The sequence below is a fragment of the Rasamsonia emersonii genome (assembly GCF_000968595.1).
Source record: "Rasamsonia emersonii CBS 393.64 chromosome Unknown ctg1118621760049, whole genome shotgun sequence".
In the NCBI taxonomy this organism is placed as follows: domain Eukaryota; kingdom Fungi; phylum Ascomycota; class Eurotiomycetes; order Eurotiales; family Trichocomaceae; genus Rasamsonia; species Rasamsonia emersonii.
In genome coordinates this window covers 51,054-69,534 of record NW_013563238.1, presented here as the reverse complement: position 1 = coordinate 69,534, position 18,481 = coordinate 51,054, and the positions used below count along the sequence as shown (strand labels likewise).

General features: G+C 52.9%; 8 protein-coding genes across 8 annotated transcripts; 4 read left to right on the top strand and 4 right to left on the bottom strand.

The window, feature by feature from the left end:
• Positions 1-429: 429 nt before the first annotated feature.
• Positions 430-1,245, top strand: T310_3080 (Uncharacterized protein; the record flags this gene model as incomplete). Its single annotated transcript, XM_013474072.1, has 2 exons — positions 430-531; positions 580-1,245. 2 exons carry the CDS (start codon positions 430-432, stop codon positions 1,243-1,245), a joined length of 768 nt encoding a protein of 255 aa, XP_013329526.1.
• A 205-nt stretch (positions 1,246-1,450) lies between these two features.
• On the bottom strand, positions 1,451-3,847 carry T310_3079 (Flavodoxin and radical SAM domain protein; the record flags this gene model as incomplete). Its single annotated transcript, XM_013474071.1, has 2 exons — positions 1,451-3,756; positions 3,814-3,847. The coding sequence occupies 2 exons, from the start codon at positions 3,845-3,847 to the stop codon at positions 1,451-1,453; spliced, it is 2,340 nt and encodes a 779-aa protein (XP_013329525.1).
• Positions 3,848-4,313: 466 nt separating this feature from the next.
• T310_3078 (Dipeptidase) lies at positions 4,314-5,944 on the top strand (the record flags this gene model as incomplete). The annotated part of the gene is made up of 4 exons (XM_013474070.1): positions 4,314-4,365; positions 4,510-4,701; positions 4,758-4,970; positions 5,019-5,944. 4 exons carry the CDS (start codon positions 4,314-4,316, stop codon positions 5,942-5,944), a joined length of 1,383 nt encoding a protein of 460 aa, XP_013329524.1.
• A 514-nt stretch (positions 5,945-6,458) lies between these two features.
• Positions 6,459-8,116, top strand: T310_3077 (Uncharacterized protein; the record flags this gene model as incomplete). Its single annotated transcript, XM_013474069.1, has 2 exons — positions 6,459-6,782; positions 6,839-8,116. 2 exons carry the CDS (start codon positions 6,459-6,461, stop codon positions 8,114-8,116), a joined length of 1,602 nt encoding a protein of 533 aa, XP_013329523.1.
• Positions 8,117-8,282: 166 nt separating this feature from the next.
• Positions 8,283-9,089, bottom strand: T310_3076 (NUDIX domain protein; the record flags this gene model as incomplete). Its single annotated transcript, XM_013474068.1, has 1 exon — positions 8,283-9,089. One exon carries the CDS (start codon positions 9,087-9,089, stop codon positions 8,283-8,285), a length of 807 nt encoding a protein of 268 aa, XP_013329522.1.
• An 800-nt stretch (positions 9,090-9,889) lies between these two features.
• T310_3075 (uncharacterized protein) lies at positions 9,890-10,645 on the bottom strand (the record flags this gene model as incomplete). The annotated part of the gene is made up of 4 exons (XM_013474067.1): positions 9,890-10,117; positions 10,183-10,436; positions 10,477-10,502; positions 10,596-10,645. The coding sequence occupies 4 exons, from the start codon at positions 10,643-10,645 to the stop codon at positions 9,890-9,892; spliced, it is 558 nt and encodes a 185-aa protein (XP_013329521.1).
• Positions 10,646-12,799: 2,154 nt separating this feature from the next.
• T310_3074 (Phosphoprotein phosphatase) lies at positions 12,800-14,128 on the bottom strand (the record flags this gene model as incomplete). Its single annotated transcript, XM_013474066.1, has 4 exons — positions 12,800-13,089; positions 13,139-13,470; positions 13,527-13,923; positions 13,975-14,128. 4 exons carry the CDS (start codon positions 14,126-14,128, stop codon positions 12,800-12,802), a joined length of 1,173 nt encoding a protein of 390 aa, XP_013329520.1.
• A 599-nt stretch (positions 14,129-14,727) lies between these two features.
• T310_3073 (uncharacterized protein) lies at positions 14,728-16,457 on the top strand (the record flags this gene model as incomplete). Its single annotated transcript, XM_013474065.1, has 3 exons — positions 14,728-14,975; positions 15,028-15,800; positions 15,904-16,457. The coding sequence occupies 3 exons, from the start codon at positions 14,728-14,730 to the stop codon at positions 16,455-16,457; spliced, it is 1,575 nt and encodes a 524-aa protein (XP_013329519.1).
• Between the last annotated feature and the right edge of the window lie 2,024 nt (positions 16,458-18,481).

The window sequence follows — 18,481 nt, the reverse complement described above, 5'->3', positions numbered from 1 at the left end:
GGCTTATAAAGGCCCAAAAGCCCTACGCAACTAGGCGGCCTGGGGCGAGGAAAAGGTTCAGAATGGCCAAAGATGGGATTAGGGACTAATAGGGGCTTCTGCCCAAGAATCGGGGTCTGTCATAGCCGAAAGGCTCGGTATGGACGTTAAACCTGATTATAATAATAATAATAATATGTCATCGTGACAGCCATCTTCAAGGTCCCTGACACATACCTACACACACAGGCTCTGTGCCACGCTCTGTTTTATATATATAAAAAAATTCTTCTCGTCGATAGTGTAAATAAAGAACAGTAAATAATTACCCACACAATATCATATCATATCATATTATATTGTACTGTACTACTACAGTCCACTCCCTCCACCCTGGATCTCAAACGCATCTTTGGCTTCACCGACAGGAAACAACAACAACAGACGAAAATGGCCCCGACCGAAGACGCCGCTCGCATCATCAGCGAAGTCTCGGCCAAGAATATCGATGACTGTGTCCGTGTGTCGTCGTTTACGCATGAACTGGAGGAGGTGTGTATAACCACGTCAGGTCAAGGAGACCCCCGCTGACCGCTGTAGTCGATCAGAGGCCATATCCATGAAGAATTGACTAGCTGGCTCTTCTTCCGCAAGTTGGCGGCTGATTGTTCGCGCGCAAATATCGCGTTGCATGGTTTCGCGCTGTATGTATATCTTCCCTCTAATACGTCTGGTCTGGCTGGACAACATCGTGTGGATGTTTTCGCTGATGATGACAGCCTCTGGGAACGCTCCGCCATCGAATCCCTCGCCGACGCCCACTGGCTCGAAAAATACCTCCAACGCGGCGGCCGCTGCAAACCCACCGACATCGAGGCCCCCAAGATCGAGTTCTCCGATAACCCCGTCGAGCCGGTCGGCCCCGTTCGCGAGGCCCTCGCCGTCGAGAAGCGCATCCTCGAGGACCTCGAGCGGCTGATGGCGCTGGCCAACAAGGTCGGCAACTACTCCCTCGCCGCCATGCTCGACAAGCGCTTCCTCTGCAAGCAGACCCGCCACGTCAAGGACCTCGCCGATCTGCTGCAGCAGGTCGTCCGCGTCTCCAAGCAGCCCGGTCTCGGCATCTTCCATCTCGACCGCGAGCTGCGCTGCCACGACGGCTGCCTGCCTTGGGGCAAGTCCAACGACCCGGAGATGATTGACTGCGCGCTGCAATCCATCTGCACGACGCTGGGCAAGGAGGAGAAGCTGCTGGGGAACTGTTGAATGTAAATGTCCTAGTGACTCAGTGAATAACATAGAGCCAAAATGTAAACATGCTCAGTACATTCAGGATGTCCAGCCTTAACTCCATATATATATCTAGCAGCAATCTTGCTAATTCAGATGACTATCGATCCGCTGAGGATACCCGACTTGGCCGGCTCTTATTCTCTTGAGTGCTGTAGGCAATGGCTGTCATCGCGATTATTCACGACTTGCTGTCATTTTCCTGCCGATTCACTGTCTTGTTGCGTCCCTTCTTGTACACTCGCTCGTCGTTCGGGTCAAACCCTCCATTCCCCCAGAGCGCCCACTCCTCCGTCTCGGCCATGTAGTCCTCCGGACCGAACGAGATGCCCTTCGACTTCTCCCGCTCCAGCAGCTCGAAGAACCGATCGTAGTTGATCCGCGTGTGCCACCGGCCGTTGACCAGGAACCGCTCCGACGCGATGAGGATGCAGCAGCTGTGCGCGTGCTCCGCCGCGATGCCGTATTTCAACCCCCGTCGCTGCAGCTCGTCGTTCAGCGCGACCACAAATGCGGCCACCTCTTCGTAGAAAGGAACATTCTTCATCGTCAGTCCTGCTCCGGCGCTCGTGCTCGTGCCGCAGTACGTCACGCCCTTGACTTCGACAAAGCACGGCAGCGCCTTCTCGACCAGATCCGCATATCCCCTGATCTCGTCTTCGATGTTGAATCCCTTGACCAGCGTCAGACGGAACACCGTCCGCTGCACGTGTCGCTTCTCCCGCAGGATGTCCAGACAGCGCTGGAACCGCTCCCAGAAGTCGCGATGCAGCGGCCGGTCGATCTTGCGCAGGCTCTCGCGGTTGCTCGCGTCGATCGACACATACAGCTGCGTCACCCGGTCCAGAGCAGCCAGCTGGTCCGGGTGCTGCGCGTTGCACACCAGGAAGCTGGAGATCTGCTCGCTGTGCAGCAACCGGACAAACTCGTTGATATGGGGGTAGAAGATCGGCTCGCCCACCAGGCTCAGCGCGCAGTGTCGGATGCGCATCGCCTCGGCGAACCGGTCCGCCCGGATGCCGGGCACGCCGCGCAGCATCTTGATCTTCTTGTAGTGGCCCTCTTTCACCCCCTGGAAGATCATCTCCGGCGGATCGACCTTCCAGCGCCACGTCGTGCCGACCGGGTTAGTGCCGTGGCGCCAGCAGAACACGCATTTGTTGCTGCACGACAGCGACGGCGTGGTCTCCATACACAGGTGCGACCGGATGCCGTAGAACGAATACTTGTAGCAGGACCCGCGCCCGCGGAGGGCCGACTTGGTCCAGCGGCAGATCTTGACGCCGGAGTGAGAGCCCACAATCGTGTATCCTTGCTTCGTGAGAGCGGCGTATGTCGGAGACGATTTGGGAACCATCTCCTTCACAGCAGGGGTCGTCGCGGACGATTGGTTCGACGTAGCTGACTTGGATTTGGTATCTGACATGCCACTGTCCACGTTCAACTTGATGTCTTCGAGATCCACCACAGCCTCGGCCTTATCTTTGTGACCCGTCACATTGTCCTCGCCATCCTCCGCGACGTCTTCTTCGTCGCTTTCCAGCGGATCTCCGCTTCCTGGAACGCCTTCTCCCAGTCCTCCGGTCTCGACGATCTCATCCAAGACGTCCAGCAATCCGCGCGTCCACTCTTTCAACGCGTCTTGAGCGTTGCTCTTTACATCGCCGAGGCCCAGCGGATACGCTCGCTTTTTGCCGGTGAGTTTTGCCATCCATCGGTCCAGCTCCTTTGCCTGGGAGCAGAACCCTTCCTCTTCGGTGGGCCACCCCTCTCCGTCGCCAAATCCAAACACGGAATATCCCGCCAGGCCGGACAAGGGCGCCGTGTCGATGCGGAAGTCATGGTGGGTCTCGTCGAGGTGACTGAGGAAGGTGTTGATGATGGAGTCGATGTTGTAGGTCGGGATCAGCAGACAGTAGACGTAGCGGGTCTGCGGCGAGTTGGGCGGCGGCTTGGGGGCGGAGACAAAGTAGTCCTCGAAGTCGATGTACGACAGATCGTAAATCTCCGGAAGCAGCAGGCCGCGGTCCCGTTGGACGCTCTTGGACCGTTCCTGGGCGGCGGCGCGCAGCTCCTCCACGAGTGAGTTGGCAAATCTCTCCGTCGAGCCGGTCAGCGAGGCGAAAAAGATGATGGGTTTTATGAAGGACGGCGACGCGAGGTCATCGGACGCGCCTCGACGCTTGGCTGCATCTTTCAGCTGTCGATTGCCGACCACTCTTTTGGGGCCAGCAGCCGCAGTTTTCGGTTTGGCTGTGTTGCTCGACGGGGCTTTCTCGATATCTACCGCCGGAATACTGGCCGTTTGCTTTTCCGCGCCGTCATCCTGAGGCCAGACGGCCTTTTCCAGACGAGGTGAGGGCGGAATGGACGAGGAGGACGGAGTCTTCGATCGGGGCAGCGATTTGCCATAGGAGCGAACAAGAACGATGACGGCAAGCGCGAGTAGCAAGGGAATACGGACGGCATGCCAAACGGTCAGAAGCCCTGTGGTCGACAGTCAGTACTGCAGAGATCCAAATCCAATGACATCGCACAACCCACATGAAACGCCAGTAGCGGTTGCGTCGCCTGCCATGATGACTGAAGACGCCCGGTCTGCGCAGACGGGGCGGTCATTCAAGTCGAACTGTGGCGCAGATGGCAGAAGCAGAAGAGTGTTGGTCGTGTTGGCAGCGAGTGGGAAAGAAAAAAACAAAATTCGGCGTTGATGGCGGAGACGAGGGCGGGACACGTGAGGGGATCTCCCAGCTGGAGAAGACAAATAAATACAACAATCCCACAATAGAATCAGGCCAGGTTCGTTGTTTCGTCAATTAGTTATTTTGTCAATTTCATATTTTATCAATTTATTAATTTGTCGATTTGTTTTATCAATTCTGTTTTTCATCGCTCTACGGTGGGGTCCCTCCAACGCAGCTGGAGACAACCAAGGCGAGCAGACGAAAACCAGCAAAGAAGACTCCTGGCAGGTCTACGGAGTAGGCAGCGGTCTAGTTTCACCGTATTGGTGCTTGTTTCGTTGCGAGGATGCCAGCTTGCAGATGCAGATCAACCGCAATCACGCTAGTTATCGGAGACGCCATGACATAATCCGTCTAACTGAATCCCCTCACAATCGAGATAAGACCATCGAATATCACCCTGCTGTCTTGATCAGTGCTCACAGCCAGCATGGTCGAGGAAAAAGGAGCCCTCTTGGAGGGCGACGCGCAGCTCCCAGCTGCACTGTCTGATAAGCATTCAAGCGGGACTCGATCCCTGGAACGCGCTCACGTCTGGCACGGTTCTGCACCGTAGTGCTGGCCTTCTTTCTCACGTTGATTGCCCTCACGCTGCGTCCTCTTCCGATCAGACACTGCCAGCGACATCGCGGCCCCAGATCGATCGAGGAGCGAGTCGACCAGATCCTGACTGAGACGCCGCTGATAGGTAGGGCGATCCCCCAGCCTCACGAAGAGATATCTGCTCATACGCAATGCGCACAGACGGACACAACGACCTCCCCATTCTGATCCGCTCTCGCTTTGGCAATCGCATCTACGGATCCAACTTCACCGACCTGTTCGTCCATGGCCATCTGCCCGGCCATGTCGATCTGCCCCGGCTGTCTGCTGGCAAGGTGGGAGGCTCCTTCTGGAGCGTCTACGTGCCGTGTCCCGCCGATGGCGCCAACTATTCCGGTGCAAATTATGCGCACAGTAAGGCCTACGTCGATGACTTGAATTCGTGGTTGCTGACTTCAGCAGGTGTCAGGCAGACGTTCGAGCAAGTCGACGTGATCTCCAGACTGCAGCAGGCGTATCCGCATGTCTTTTCGGAACCGCCCAACGGAACGACCGCCCTGCAGGCCTTCCGCCAGGGGAAGATCATCTCGCCGTACGGGATCGAAGGTCTGCACTCGATCGGCAATTCCTTCGCCCATCTCCGGACCTTCTACAAGCTGGGCGTGTCCTATGCCACCCTCACCCACAACTGCCACAACCTCTTCGCCGATGCGGCCCTGGTGGAGATTCCCGGCGGCGGCGTGAAGAAGGCAGAACCGTTGTGGCACGGCGTCAGCGAGCGCGGAAAGGATCTGGTCCGGGAGATGAACCGGCTGGGCATGATCGTCGATCTGTCGCATGTCAGCCAGGACACGATGCGCCATGTCCTGGGAGCGGGCAAGGACGACTGGAGCGGAAGCAAGGCGCCGGTCATCTTCAGCCACAGCTCCGCGTATGCGGTTTGTCCGCATCCGCGCAACGTCCCCGATGACGTGCTGCAGCTGGTCAAAAAGACCGACTCGCTGGTCATGGTAAACTTCGCGCCCGATTTCGTGTCCTGTACCGCCTCCAATCGACCGGACGAACTGCCAGACTTCTACCCCGCGAACGCAACTCTCGAGCACGTCGTCGACCACATCGTCCACATCGGCGAACTGATCGGCTACGAGCACGTCGGCCTGGGCAGTGACTTTGACGGCATCACCTCCACACCGGCCGGATTGGACGACGTGTCGAAATTCCCGGCCCTGGTGGCCGAATTGCTCCGACGCGGCGTCAGCGACGAGGATGCCGCGAAAGTGGTGGGAGGGAACCTGCTGCGAGTGTGGAAGAAGGTCGACGAAGTGGCTCTGGAGTTGCAGGCAGAAGGGGTGCTGCCGGTGGAGGATGACCTCGACGGGCGGCTGTAAACATGTCGCCAGTATTATATTATACCAGAAGCAGGCTGTTACTCTTGCTTCCTGGACCGGCTTGAAGATAGACACACTTGCTGTCCATACCTCAATCACCAAGTACATAACCTAAGCAATAATAAACGATACGATACCCAACTGGCATTATCGCGACCTGTTCTCTCCTGTCCAGCCGGTTCCGCTCCAGGCCGCGTAATCGATCCAATCAGGCGCTGCTTAGTGATTATCTCCAACCACCGTGATTGGCGGAGAGCACCCGTCAGGCCAGTTCCGGGATTGCCAGCAGATCAATCAGACGCGATCTCGCTGTTTACCGGTCAGCTCAGCTGGAAATCTGATATGCAGCTACAAGGCCGTCTTGTTTGATCTTGATATAAAACATGCCCAGTCGTGCGGATTCAATGCTGAGGATTGTTCCATGTAGGACTGATTCTTTGAATGAATTGCTCTTTTCTTGATTGTGAGGACTCAAGATAGATTCTTCCTATCCTCATTGCAACGTGACAAAGGCATGTCTGCGACAGAAGACAAACTGGCCAGCGAGGACGTGCCTGTCTCCGGCGATGCTCGCGCTGCAGAGAACCCCGATTCCATCAAACAGGATGGCGCACACTCGAGTGAAGTCCAGACGACCGACGCCCAGCGAAATGCCACCGACGACGCCGTCTGGTCTGTCTGGACGCCCACGCAGAAAAAGATCATCATCCTCGCGGCCGGCATCGCGTCCTTCTTCTCGCCCATCTCGGCGCAGATCTTCTTCCCGGCGCTCAACACGATTGCCGCCGATCTGAAGGTGTCGAACTCTCTGGTCAACCTGACCATTACCACGTACATGGTAGGTTTGCTGCCCTGGCGCAATGGGTGATAATATTCGATTAACAACTGTTCCAGTTCATGCAGGGCCTGGCGCCGACGTTCATCGGGCAGTTCTCCGACAACGCGGGCAGACGCCCCGCGTACATGATCTGCTTCGTCATCTATATCGCGGCGAACATCGGCCTGGCCGTGCAGAACAGCTATCCCGCCCTGATGGTCCTTCGCTGCCTCCAGAGCGCCGGAAGCAGCGGGACAGTCTCCCTCGCCAACGCGGTTGCGGCGGACATTGTGACCTCGTCCGAGCGCGGCGTCTACGTCGCCTATCTCTCAGTGGCGCCGATGATAGGGCCGTCGCTGGGCCCTGTCATCGGCGGTCTCCTCGCGCAGTATGTCGGCTGGCATTTCATCTTCTGGTTTCTGGTCATCGTCGCCGGAGCTGTCTTTGTCCCCATGCTCTTCTTCTTCCCAGAAACGTGCCGCAAGGTTGTTGGCGACGGGTCTATCCCGCCCGTGGCATGGAATCGATGCTGCACGAACATCATCCAGGAGAAGAGGGCCGTCAGGGCGGGGAAGACGATCCCCTGGGAGAAACGCGACGAGCTGGCCCGGGGCCGTCATCTGCGCGTCCCTAATCCGTTTGCAACGCTCAAGCTCGTCTTCCAACGAGAAAGCGGGTACGCCCTGGCCTACATCGCGATCGTCTGCTGTGGCATGTACGCGACAGTGGCCATGATTCCGTCCCAGTTCGCGGATATCTACCGCTTTAATCAGCTGCAGATCTCGCTCTGCTACATCCCGCTGGGTGTTGGCAGCATGGTCGCCGCGTTCGTTCGAGGCCGCGTCATCGACTCGCGGTTCCGATACCACGCCAAGCGGCTGGGGATACCGGTTGAGCGCAACAAACGCACCGACCTGACTAATTTCCCCATTGAGCGCGCCCGCCTTGAAGTGGCCGTGCCAACCGCGTTCCTCAGCGCTGTCTGCATGATTGGCTTTGGCTGGACAGTGCAGTACAAGACGAACCTGGCCGGGCCGTTGATTCTGCTGTTCGTCATCGGCTTCAGCGTCAGCGCCACCTTGAACACCATCTCCGTTCTGGTTATCGATCTGTACCCGGGGCGAGCGGGCACGGTCACGGCGGCCAACAATCTCCTGCGCTGCTGGCTGGGGGCGGGATCGACGGCGCTCGTCGTGCCGATGATCGACGGGATGGGCGTGGGCTGGACGTGCACGCTGTTCGGTCTGGTCGTCTTTGGCTGCAGTCCGATCCTGTGGTATATTATGAAGCAGGGTCCGAAATGGCGTCGCGAGGCGCGGCCGAAGAGGGAAAGCAGGGCTGCCAGTTCTGTATAAGCCTGAATGCACATGGTATAGAGATTAGATTGCAACCGTATAAATCCTTGTAATTTATCCAAACCTCGATATATGCTAGTAATGAAGATCCTCAAGCAGAATTCTGACAAACATAGCATGTAATATATAGCATATAGAATATAGATATAGCATAATATATACCAACTCAATCCCCCTTCAGACTCTTATACTTGCGAAACGCCTCCAACGCCGTCTCACCCTGGATGCCGACAAACAGATACGGTCCTTCTTCGCCGCGACCATTGCGTTTGTTGACCACGCTGGCTTCGACCTCTTCCTCCGTCGCCCAGACATAGCGCTGATGCTCTGCTTCTGCGAGCTGGACTTGGTCTTCCCAGTTGAGAGGCATGTGCTGCTGCTGCTGCTGCTGCTGCGTCACGACGCTGTTGTGGTCAGATTCAGATTCATCATCCTCGTCTTCCCATTCTCCAGATGCTGCCGATGATTCTGCTGCTTCATGCACATCCACAATAAACGAATACTTAGCCACCTTCCTCCTCCCCATATGCGCCACCCACGCGTCCACCCGCACCAGCTCCCGGATACGCGAGACATGGAACCCCGTCTCCTCGCGGACTTCGCGCGCGACACCATCCAGCAGCGTCGCGTCGGACGACGGTTCGACCGATCCGCCGGGGAAATCCCAGTATCCGCCGTACGAGTCGGACCAGGCGCGCTGGAGGAGGAGCATGCGTGGAGCAGTAGACACAGCAGCAGCAGGAGCAGCAGGAGGAACAGAAGATCTTTCAGAAAAGATAAACCCCGCAACGACAAAATCCGTATATTCTGCATGCGCGGCTGCGAACGCGGACAGCGGCACGTCGAACTCGGCTTGGAGGTGCGGGGCAACCGTGTACGACGAGGACCGACGACGCCGAGACTGCGGCGTACTGGGTGGGGGGATATTTAACTTTTTCTTCTTCTTCCGTTTAAATAGAAATAAGCGGTTCATGGTGTTTGTTTGTTTGTTTTTTGTTCCTATTCTATTGCATGGATTGATTGGATTGGATTGGTGATGGTGTGTTCTGGTTGGAATTTGACGATTAGAACAAGCAGCCTTCCGCGGTATTATTCTAGTCTGCGAGATGACAGTAACACGAGGTGTGCGAACACTTTCATCTGGTCAAGTGATGGTTATTATGGCGCAGAAAAAGATTTATTTTGTGAAAAAAACATAAGAAGAGTTACCTCCTAGCTGGATATGATGCTATACGTATCTAATGGTATCTTAAAAAAATGGAACTAGAAAACGAAGATTCATCTAGGTATGACTCTTCTATGTATAGTCTATCCAGGGCAGGCATTCACTGCAAGGAACTATTTTCTTTATCTAGTTCAATAGTCACCACTGATATATCCACAAATCAAGAAGACAGATCAATGAGCTGATTATCAACCCTAAAAAAAAAGACTAATTGGGTCCATCTCCTCCCTTGTCTCAACCCTAAGAACTAGTGTGAGGCTGAAAATTTGTTTTATTTCCAGGTTAGTCGACTTGTCGCTGAAGAAATTCCTTTCCGATCAGTCAAGGACATCGATCGCACAACCGGTATTGTGACTAATGGAAACTGCTTTCGTTATCGATGTTAAATTAGCGAACTTTTGAACATAACTGATATAATTCCATAACTTGTAATTATCGCGCCCTGTACCAGATGTACTGGAGCTGTCGAATTATTGGACAACTGCACTGCAATTAATTCAGTCCGACTTTATCTCCCTCCTGTGATTGTTCTTCCGAAGATAAATTCCTCATCGATGATAGATATCATCGTCTGTAGACTGTTCTACAGGCGAATCTTCTTCCGTCTGTTGCATTTGGAAGCTCTTGATAATCCTGATTTGGCCGACAATGGAGGTATACGGCGCCATATACTTAAAGTAATATCCATTCTGGACGATATCAGCGCCGGCAACTGCCAGAGAAACGTCGTCGGTAATGCAGTCACTGCGGAGCACATTCGAGGACACGGACACTGGCTAGCTGTCAGATACCGTATAAACTATAGAGACAAACAACAAAGCAGACTAGAGACGATCCATACCATGCTGGGTTTGGGCTGTGCGATGCGTTCTGTGACCTCGCAGTTGGCGAGTTCTTCAAGTTCTGCTCGAAATTCCCTTGTTTGTCCTCCCTCGAAACGTATCTTCTTGCGGCCACGCTCGCCCTTTTTCGTGCCAGCCAGAGCAGGACGCTTTTTCCCTTTCGTCTGCAGCAGCTGCAGTGGTGGCGGCGGTAGGGGAGTCTTGTCCTTAGCCATACAACTGCAGGTTCTCGGCTGTTCCGCTATATTCGATACTGGTAAGTTCATCTATATAAAGCTTGTATTGCTACTTACGTCTCAGATTGCACCGCGCGCCCAGGCTGTTGTAATGGCAATTGGCGCAGCTACCGCTAAGGGAGCCAGTCACGCCAACGCACTGATAAACGAGCCACAACCGTCACTGCAGCTCTTACAGGCCGTTGGGTTGACGGTCCCAACGGTTTATAAGGGTGTCTCGTTCCATTATCAGAGGTTGGATATTGTCAAGTTGCCAGGACGGAGTCTGTTAACCTCGCAGCGAGTGTATGATAGACTGGATTGACTGAAGAGGCTCACGGGAATGAGATAATAAAGAATGATATAGAATATATGAAAAGAGAGTTCTATATATATAGCTGATATACAGCACAAAAATTGTGTATACAGCTACTCGCGAAGGTAGGATGGCGAGGAGGGGAAAGAAGAAAGAGAGAAGGGAGAAGGGGGTCGATAGACAATAAATAGCCTGGCTGAGCTCGCTTGATCGATATTCACTACAATCCCTCTCTGCAGAGAATGCCACAGCAGGTGGACGTACAGTACATTAACTACCTACTTCTATAGCTGTAAGTAAAAACACAACGCACAAGTGATTGAGAAGAGAGTAGCAGCAGATTGAACCATGACAGAGTCAAGCTTATCCTGGAAAGGCAACGCCACTAGCTATCCAGATTTATAGCAGTTTGTTTTTATTGCACAAGATGCAAGATCAAGCTAAGAAATATCTCTTCTGCTTAGAACTGTTGTATTCATTGTCCTGATCTTCTTTATCTTGCAGATTTTTCTCGCCATTCTACTCCTGCCAGGACATAATCAAAGCAGCCAGGAAACCATTTTCAAGAAAATCAAGAGAAAGAAACTCCTTTGGACGTCAAGTTAAGAAGCACGATTCCGTTTTGTGTAGCTAGCGTTCTGCGCAGGATATAGATAAAGTAGGCATACCAGAGACAGAGGAAGGAAATAGAAGCTAACCGATCTATAGTTTTGGGCTTGCAATCAGTTTGTTTCCCATCTTTTTGATCTTTCCTAATTATTGGTTTCCGTAAGCTAGGAGTCCTAGTATTTAGTCAAATGTGTATTCTTGCCTGTTACACCATATCCTGATGAGAGCAGCAAATAGGTACGTTTGTTTGTTTGAACTCTGCAGAATTTCACAGATAGATAATGCAATGCTGAATTGGACATTGTACATACTTCACTATCAACCTAGAGGATAGAGGCCATGCTAAAGCGGAGTCTACTGCATTGATCTCTGTTGATCTACTCACGGACATTATGAAAACACGTAATGCTGTTTATTTCTCTTTAACACATACTACAGTACATATCTAGTCTTATTATCATTCCCTTGAATCTATTATTCTTTTATCTAATCACCTCTATCTATCTAAACGTCGACATACAGTGCAAGAGCAGCAAATGACACTGTACATACATACAGGGGGGTATAATCATTTATTATAACGTTCGATGTCTTAAGACATCGCCAGAAGTGTCCTAGTCTGCAGCAAATCAGGCCGTCACCGTACTCCAGTGCATAGAATGCATATGCAACATGCAAATTAAGTTCATATGTACGTATATTGCTCAGCTCGCGAAATCGACCAGTGTTTTCAACGCTCTCGCATAGACGGACACGAGGTAGGCTTTGAAATCGCCGGAGGAAACTTGTGTCTCCTCGTCTGCTTGCGATGGTACATCATGATCATGCACTGCTGAGATCATCTAGGACGTCATCTCTGATCAGCGCCTTGTTGGCGACACCTTCAAGGGTGGTGGTCTGGCAAGGGTGACTTGGCTGAGTCGAAGCAGTACACCCTCGACTGCAGTCTTTGCTGCCAGTGACAGAGGGATCTGGTCTTTTGTGTGCCACCGTCATGAGAGGATCGAGGTATGGATCGTGGACTGTCATCGCCCCCATACCACAGCCACAGCTGGAGCAGCGTGTCAGGGTTGAAGGCGATCATGACTGAATCAAAACAAGGGACTGGTGATGATCCCCCCGTCTCAGCGTAATGAGGAAAATCACTTGCACGATAGGTTTGCTAAGAAGTCTGTAGGAATCTCTTAGCCGAATGACTCCTTCCCAAGGCCAAGAATCCGTATTACGGCCTATGCGGCTGAAGAAGTCATTTCCTGCAGTAAACTAAATCAACAGAAAACATTGTCTTTATGACCGTGCATAAATACGAATCTCCAGAAATCAAATGCCCGCTAATATACGCTGGTATACTGGCAACGGCCCACTCCCTCAACCCAAAACGAAACCAAACGCCCTTGCGCCATGCAATAATCGTCCCGGCCCATCCAGACAAGGCATAGAACTATACGCAATGCATGACTCGTGACCGTGAATACTCTACAGGAAATACTCGCCCCGTCCGGGTCTCGACACGGGCACGTGTCGCTGGTCGTCACTGACCGCGCTGAACAGCTTGAACGTCGGCTTGAGATCTTCACGCACTTCGCACACCGAGGCCAGGTTCCCGCATCGGTAGCAGTAGTTCGGGGCGCTCCACACCGTCACCACGTTCTGCTTCTCAAAATGGTACTTGTAGCCCTCATTAACCAGCTGGTGCGCTCGGGCAATCAACGTCAGATCGTTGACATGGCAAAACTCTTCGGCAACCTTGTCTCCAAACAGCCAGCCTACAGCCGTCAGCAACAGGACATCCTCGCCAGACGAAAGGTTCCTTACCAGCTCCTCTAGGACTGACAGCCCAGGTCTCCACGTCCTCCGGATCGGACCACACCAAGTCACAGAAGGCACCTTCATGAGGAATCTCTTGCGCCCGTGCTACGACGCGCACCTGGTCCAGCGTCCTGATCTCCGGACTCAACCCTCCATGCACACACAGAACCTTTCCGTCGATAATGGCGCCTAGCGTCATAAAGTCAAACACCTGGCAGCACGCCTTCCAAACGGAGGCATTGCCGTATTTCTGGAAGCACTCCTCATAAAACCCGTACACTTGCGTAATCTGGCGCGACTCGTGATTCCCACGCACCAACGTGATTCGATCTGGGTACCTGCACGCGAAGTCAGCGGGGATCCGGATATCCCGGTCGATTTGATTGGAACCGACTTCGCCTTCAGACACAGCAACAACGTCAACGTCTCCAAACTGAAATAGCCTCGGTCGACATAATCCCCAAGGAAAACAAAATTTCCCGGCGGGAGATCAGTCCCCCGCAAAGATCCACTAGACGACCGCTCTCTCCCGCTGCTGGAATCTGCGTCATCATCACCGTCGGAGGGACTATTAGCATTTCTCAGCTTCTTCCGGAGCTTGGGATCGGAAATCGTCGTAGGCGGCTCGATATCCTCCGATGTGATCACCGAGGGAGCCGTGGTAGGGGGCTCGACATTGGTCTCGTTGGGCATTCCGCCAGCGACGCGGAACAGCTCGAGGAGATCGTAGAACTGTCCGTGGATGTCTCCACATATCGTGACGGGTGTGGACACGGGCTGGATATTCGACTCTGGGCCAAGAAATCAGTGGAAGACAGGACCACAGGGACAGGAGGAGCAACCTTCCATCATGTACTCCTTGACGATCTCGCACAGCTGTTTCATATGATGCTCCGACAGGTATTTGCAGTCCTTGGCTGCCTCCAGCCACTCATCGGGGCCTGCATTTCGCTTCAGCTTGGCTGGGCCAGGCTGTGGCACTGGCCTTTCCGTCATAGCGAGCTCTCAGCGCCGTTGGTGCTAGGAATGAATGATCGAAGGGAGTCGGCAAGCTGAATGGCGCTTATTGTAGTACACAGCGATTGATGGGACTGCGGGAGAGGGAATTGGTGGAAAAACAAGGAGGTACAGGGCAGGAGAAATTGAAGAGAAATGAAGATAAATCGTTAAGAGAACAGTAAGAAGGCCCTGCAGACCAGACAGCCTGTCGCGGGCGATGAACAGACAGCGATGGCAGGGCGGATGGTCGTGCGGGGGGTTCGCAGGACGAGATGGCGAGGAGCGTGCTTGGCCGCCCTCGTGCTCCGTAATTACTTAATGGCCGATCCTTTGCTTCGCCGATTGCGATAACATCGCCCGCTGCCAGAACACTGAATCACCAACTTATTTACTGCCTGCAAGAGGCAGTTGTGCATTCTGGATTACCTTCTTTCTTCTCCTGAAGCCATCCTTTTGCAAATACTGCATCGCACATGGTGGCACCCTCGCCGATTCCCCGTTGAACCCCCACCATCCAGCAGGATCGATCTTATCGACTCATCTTCCATTCTTATCCCAGCATCCCACTGGATATCTCGTTTTGACGAGACTGCGCCATGGCTCAACCATCAGTCGCCAAGCCGTCTGCAGGCGTTCTCCCGATTCCTGCCTCAGCCACCCAGAAACCGGCGACACCGGCGAAGAGCACGCCCAAGCCTCCTGCTCCCCGACTGAAGCTCGTCGTGAGAAGACTACCGCCGGGCCTGACACAGACTGAATTCGAGAACTGTTTGGGAGAGGAATGGAAGGTTGGCTCAGGAAAGGTAGACTGGTTCCAATATAAAAATGGCAAGGTTTCCAGAGAGTGAGTTTTCTTCTCAGTCGCGAGTCTGGCATCATACTGAAAGTTGCTCCAGTCCAGCCAAACCATCCCGACCGGCACGAGCGTACCTTCATCTTACCTCAGAAGACCTGATTGCCCCTTTGTCAGATAAGGTCAAGAGCACTTCCTTTCACGATTCTCGCAACACCGTAAACGACCCGGTGCTTCTTGGGCCGCCCTCACTCGAATTCGCTCCATACGCCCGGATTCCCAGCGGCCGTGTACGGAAGGATGGACGCCAGGGTACGATCGACCAGGATCCAGAATTCATTGCGTTCCTCGAGAGCCTCACCAATCCGGTTCCCAAGCCTACGCCAGTCGACGCGCTGCCCGAAAGCGAGAAGAAAGAAGAGGAAGTGACTACGACGCCCCTTGTCCAGTTTATCAAGGAAAAGAAAGCAAACAAGGCCAAGGAGAGCGCCTCTCCCAGCAAATCGAAACACAAGGAGAAGGAAAACAAGGCCGAGAAAGTCCAGGCGAAGAAATTACTGAAACGAGCCGAGAAGGAAACCCCTCAACAACCTACGACTACGGACAAGAAGACAAAGGTGGAGAAGGCAACGAAGGAAGCGGTGAAAGCTGCCAACAAGCAGGCTGCGAACGCTGCCGCCAAGGCGTCGAAAGCTGCTCCAGCGCCGGCACCCAAGGAGACAGCTGAGCAGCCTTCTACAACTACCCCGACTCCTGCCCCAGAACGCAAGAGAGAGCGAGGAGATATCAGCGCAGCGGCCAAGATTCTTCAACGCGATCTAGGACTTGTTCCGTCCGGTGGCCGGCGTCGAGGAGGAAAATCAGCCCAAACAACAGGTGATGGGGATGCCTCCAAAACCGAAGGGTCTCAGGAGGCGGCTCCTGCCTCTCCCAAGCCTTCAAAGCAAGCTGCAAAGCAGCCAAAGAGACTACGTCACAGAAGAATGCAACGCGAAAACTGCTCCTAGTCAGCCTCCGACACCTACTCCAACTACGGAACCAGCACCGTCTCGCGCCACGCCTGAGAGCGCTGCTCCGCCCACTGGTCCAGCTGCGACGACCTCCAAAGCCTCCAAGCAGTCGAAAGCCAAGCAGACCGTCTCTCCGACAGCCACACAAGCATTCCTTAAGCACGCGAACCCTTCACAGGGCGTGACAGAGCCCCTTCTGGAAACCACTTTCAGTGCGTTTGGCAAGGTGCTGAAGGTGGAAATCGACAAGAAGAAGGGATTCGGGTACGTGGATTTTGCGGAACCCGAAGGTCTTCAGAAGGCCATCGCTGCCAGTCCGGTGACCGTCGCGCAGAGTCAGGTTGTCGTCCTGGAGAGGAAGAATCCTCCGCAGCCGAAAGGGAAAGGCGGGAATGAACCACAGCAGCAGCAGCAGCAACCACAACAGCAGCAACAACAGCAGCAGGCGCAGGCGCAGCAGTCGTCCCAGCGTAGTGGGAAATCGGGCAAGTGGACGCGGCAGCGGAGGTCGTGGGCGAGGTAAAGGCAAAGGTGGTGGGAAGGGGGAACCAATCTGGAGAGAAAGAGAAGGCGGCTGAGTCGAAATCGTAATGATTGTCAAATCTGATAGATAGTAGCATACGAACATGATAGTGATGATACCCATAGGATTTATTTCACGAAATACAAGCGCGAAATACGCGAGTGCGACGATCGAGAAAAAATTTTTCAAGTACAGTCTTTACTACCCTACTACGCTCTACAGTAGAAGCGACAGTAAATCACACATCTAATACAGATACCGCAGAGCGATCTACGACGGCATTCAATTGTGACAGTTTACCATCAAGGCATTATCAAAACGCTAATTGCGAAGCTGGACAAGCTTAAGAATTCTCGAGAAAAGCTCACAAACTGAAGAACCTACAGGTACTAAAGGCAACAGATGGAGAATGCAATTTCCTGAAACAATTTCATTCCATTTCTCTACTACTGACTACCTCGCTAACTACCACACAAAAAACTTGATAAAAATCCTTTCAGACCTCCTCGACACCCACCAAGTTCAGCCGACCGAAGTCAAGACGCCGAAACAAGGTAAAGATCATCACCACTCCCTAGACACGTGAGCCAGCAGAGAAAAAGTCGCGTACACGAAGATACGCAGACTAGGTTCCCTCGGCATCAACAGTCGCAAGCGGGAGTAACAACCACCCGGAAAAAGGTGGAAGAAGAGCTTCACTTTAGGGCATCGAGGACCTCGAGGTCATCAGCAAGGATGGGAAATAACTGTGGCTGATTTAGAGAATCAGCAAGAGACGCTTCCTATAGAAATGATTCTATGGAGCAGTGTCGCTTGGAGAAGAAAAAAGAAAGAAAGAAAATTGAAAGGACGGCGAGGGTGAAGGGGTTTTTATATTTGCTGGTGGAGCGGATTTTTCGCGCTAGTGCTAAGCGAGTGTTTGATGGCTTTTGCTTTGTTTGCTTAATGTTTGTCTGCTTTGTGGGGAGGAGGTGGAGCGGTTTGCTGCGTTTGCACGGTTGTGACCAACGATGCCGGGGCTGGGCCAATCGGAGCGCGATGATTTTCTGACCGCATGGGAATCTCCTTCCTTTCTCTTCACCGGTACAAACAGAAGGAGTCGAGTACGGAGTATGCCGTGCAGTTACTACGGAGACTGCTGTTCTGTTGTTTTCTAGAGGTTGATGCAAGTACGTAATGCAAATGGCTAGTCGAATTCGATCGACACACGATACTTGGATGGGATCTGGATGGAGAGGAAATTTTTCGCCTGCGTTATCGAGAAGGTCTTGCTCGCCGTCCATAGGCATGAGATCATGAAGGATCTGTAGACGACAGTTACTATCTAGGAGCGAAGTAAACATCCGGAGCTGGTAGATTCGAGAGGAGCTCAAGTCTTTTGACTCCAGCCGATTCAATTGTCGGGTTCCTATCTACGCAGTCGAGATTACGCAGTAATTCTAACGTTTTTGTCGGAAGGATCGTTTGTAGATCTCGAAGACAAACTTTTCGTCTCTGATCACCAGATGTAAAACAAGAGTGAGGACTCAGTCACTCTAAATGAGCCAAATGCAGTTTTCTTCATCATCATCATCTGGACTAGAAAGTGGTCTCGTGCCTTCGTCCTGCTTTCTGGTCGAAGGACTCCGAACCACCTTGCTCGCTGCATTTAAGATGAGATCGCTATTTCTTTCTCTTCTTTTTTTCGTAATTCTCGCCATGTCCTTTAATAATATCTAGCTTAATTATCAAATTTTGCAAAAAGCACATGAAGTGTCCAGCAACGGAAGTTAATGTTTTCATCGTAGAGGTGCTACTAGCTAATATATATATTCACCAACCGAAGGAAATGGACCGACTATCATGTAATATAAAGCTACTCTCAAAAGTTTCACGACGAACCAAGCTGCCAATAAAGCAAGTCAGAAACACAGAGGCACTCGTACAGTTACTTCAGTCAGATTATGGTACTGCGCAGCTCGAGTCCTACTTCGCTTTATCCAAGAGACAATATCCGATCCCTATTAGAGGAAACATCGGAGTGA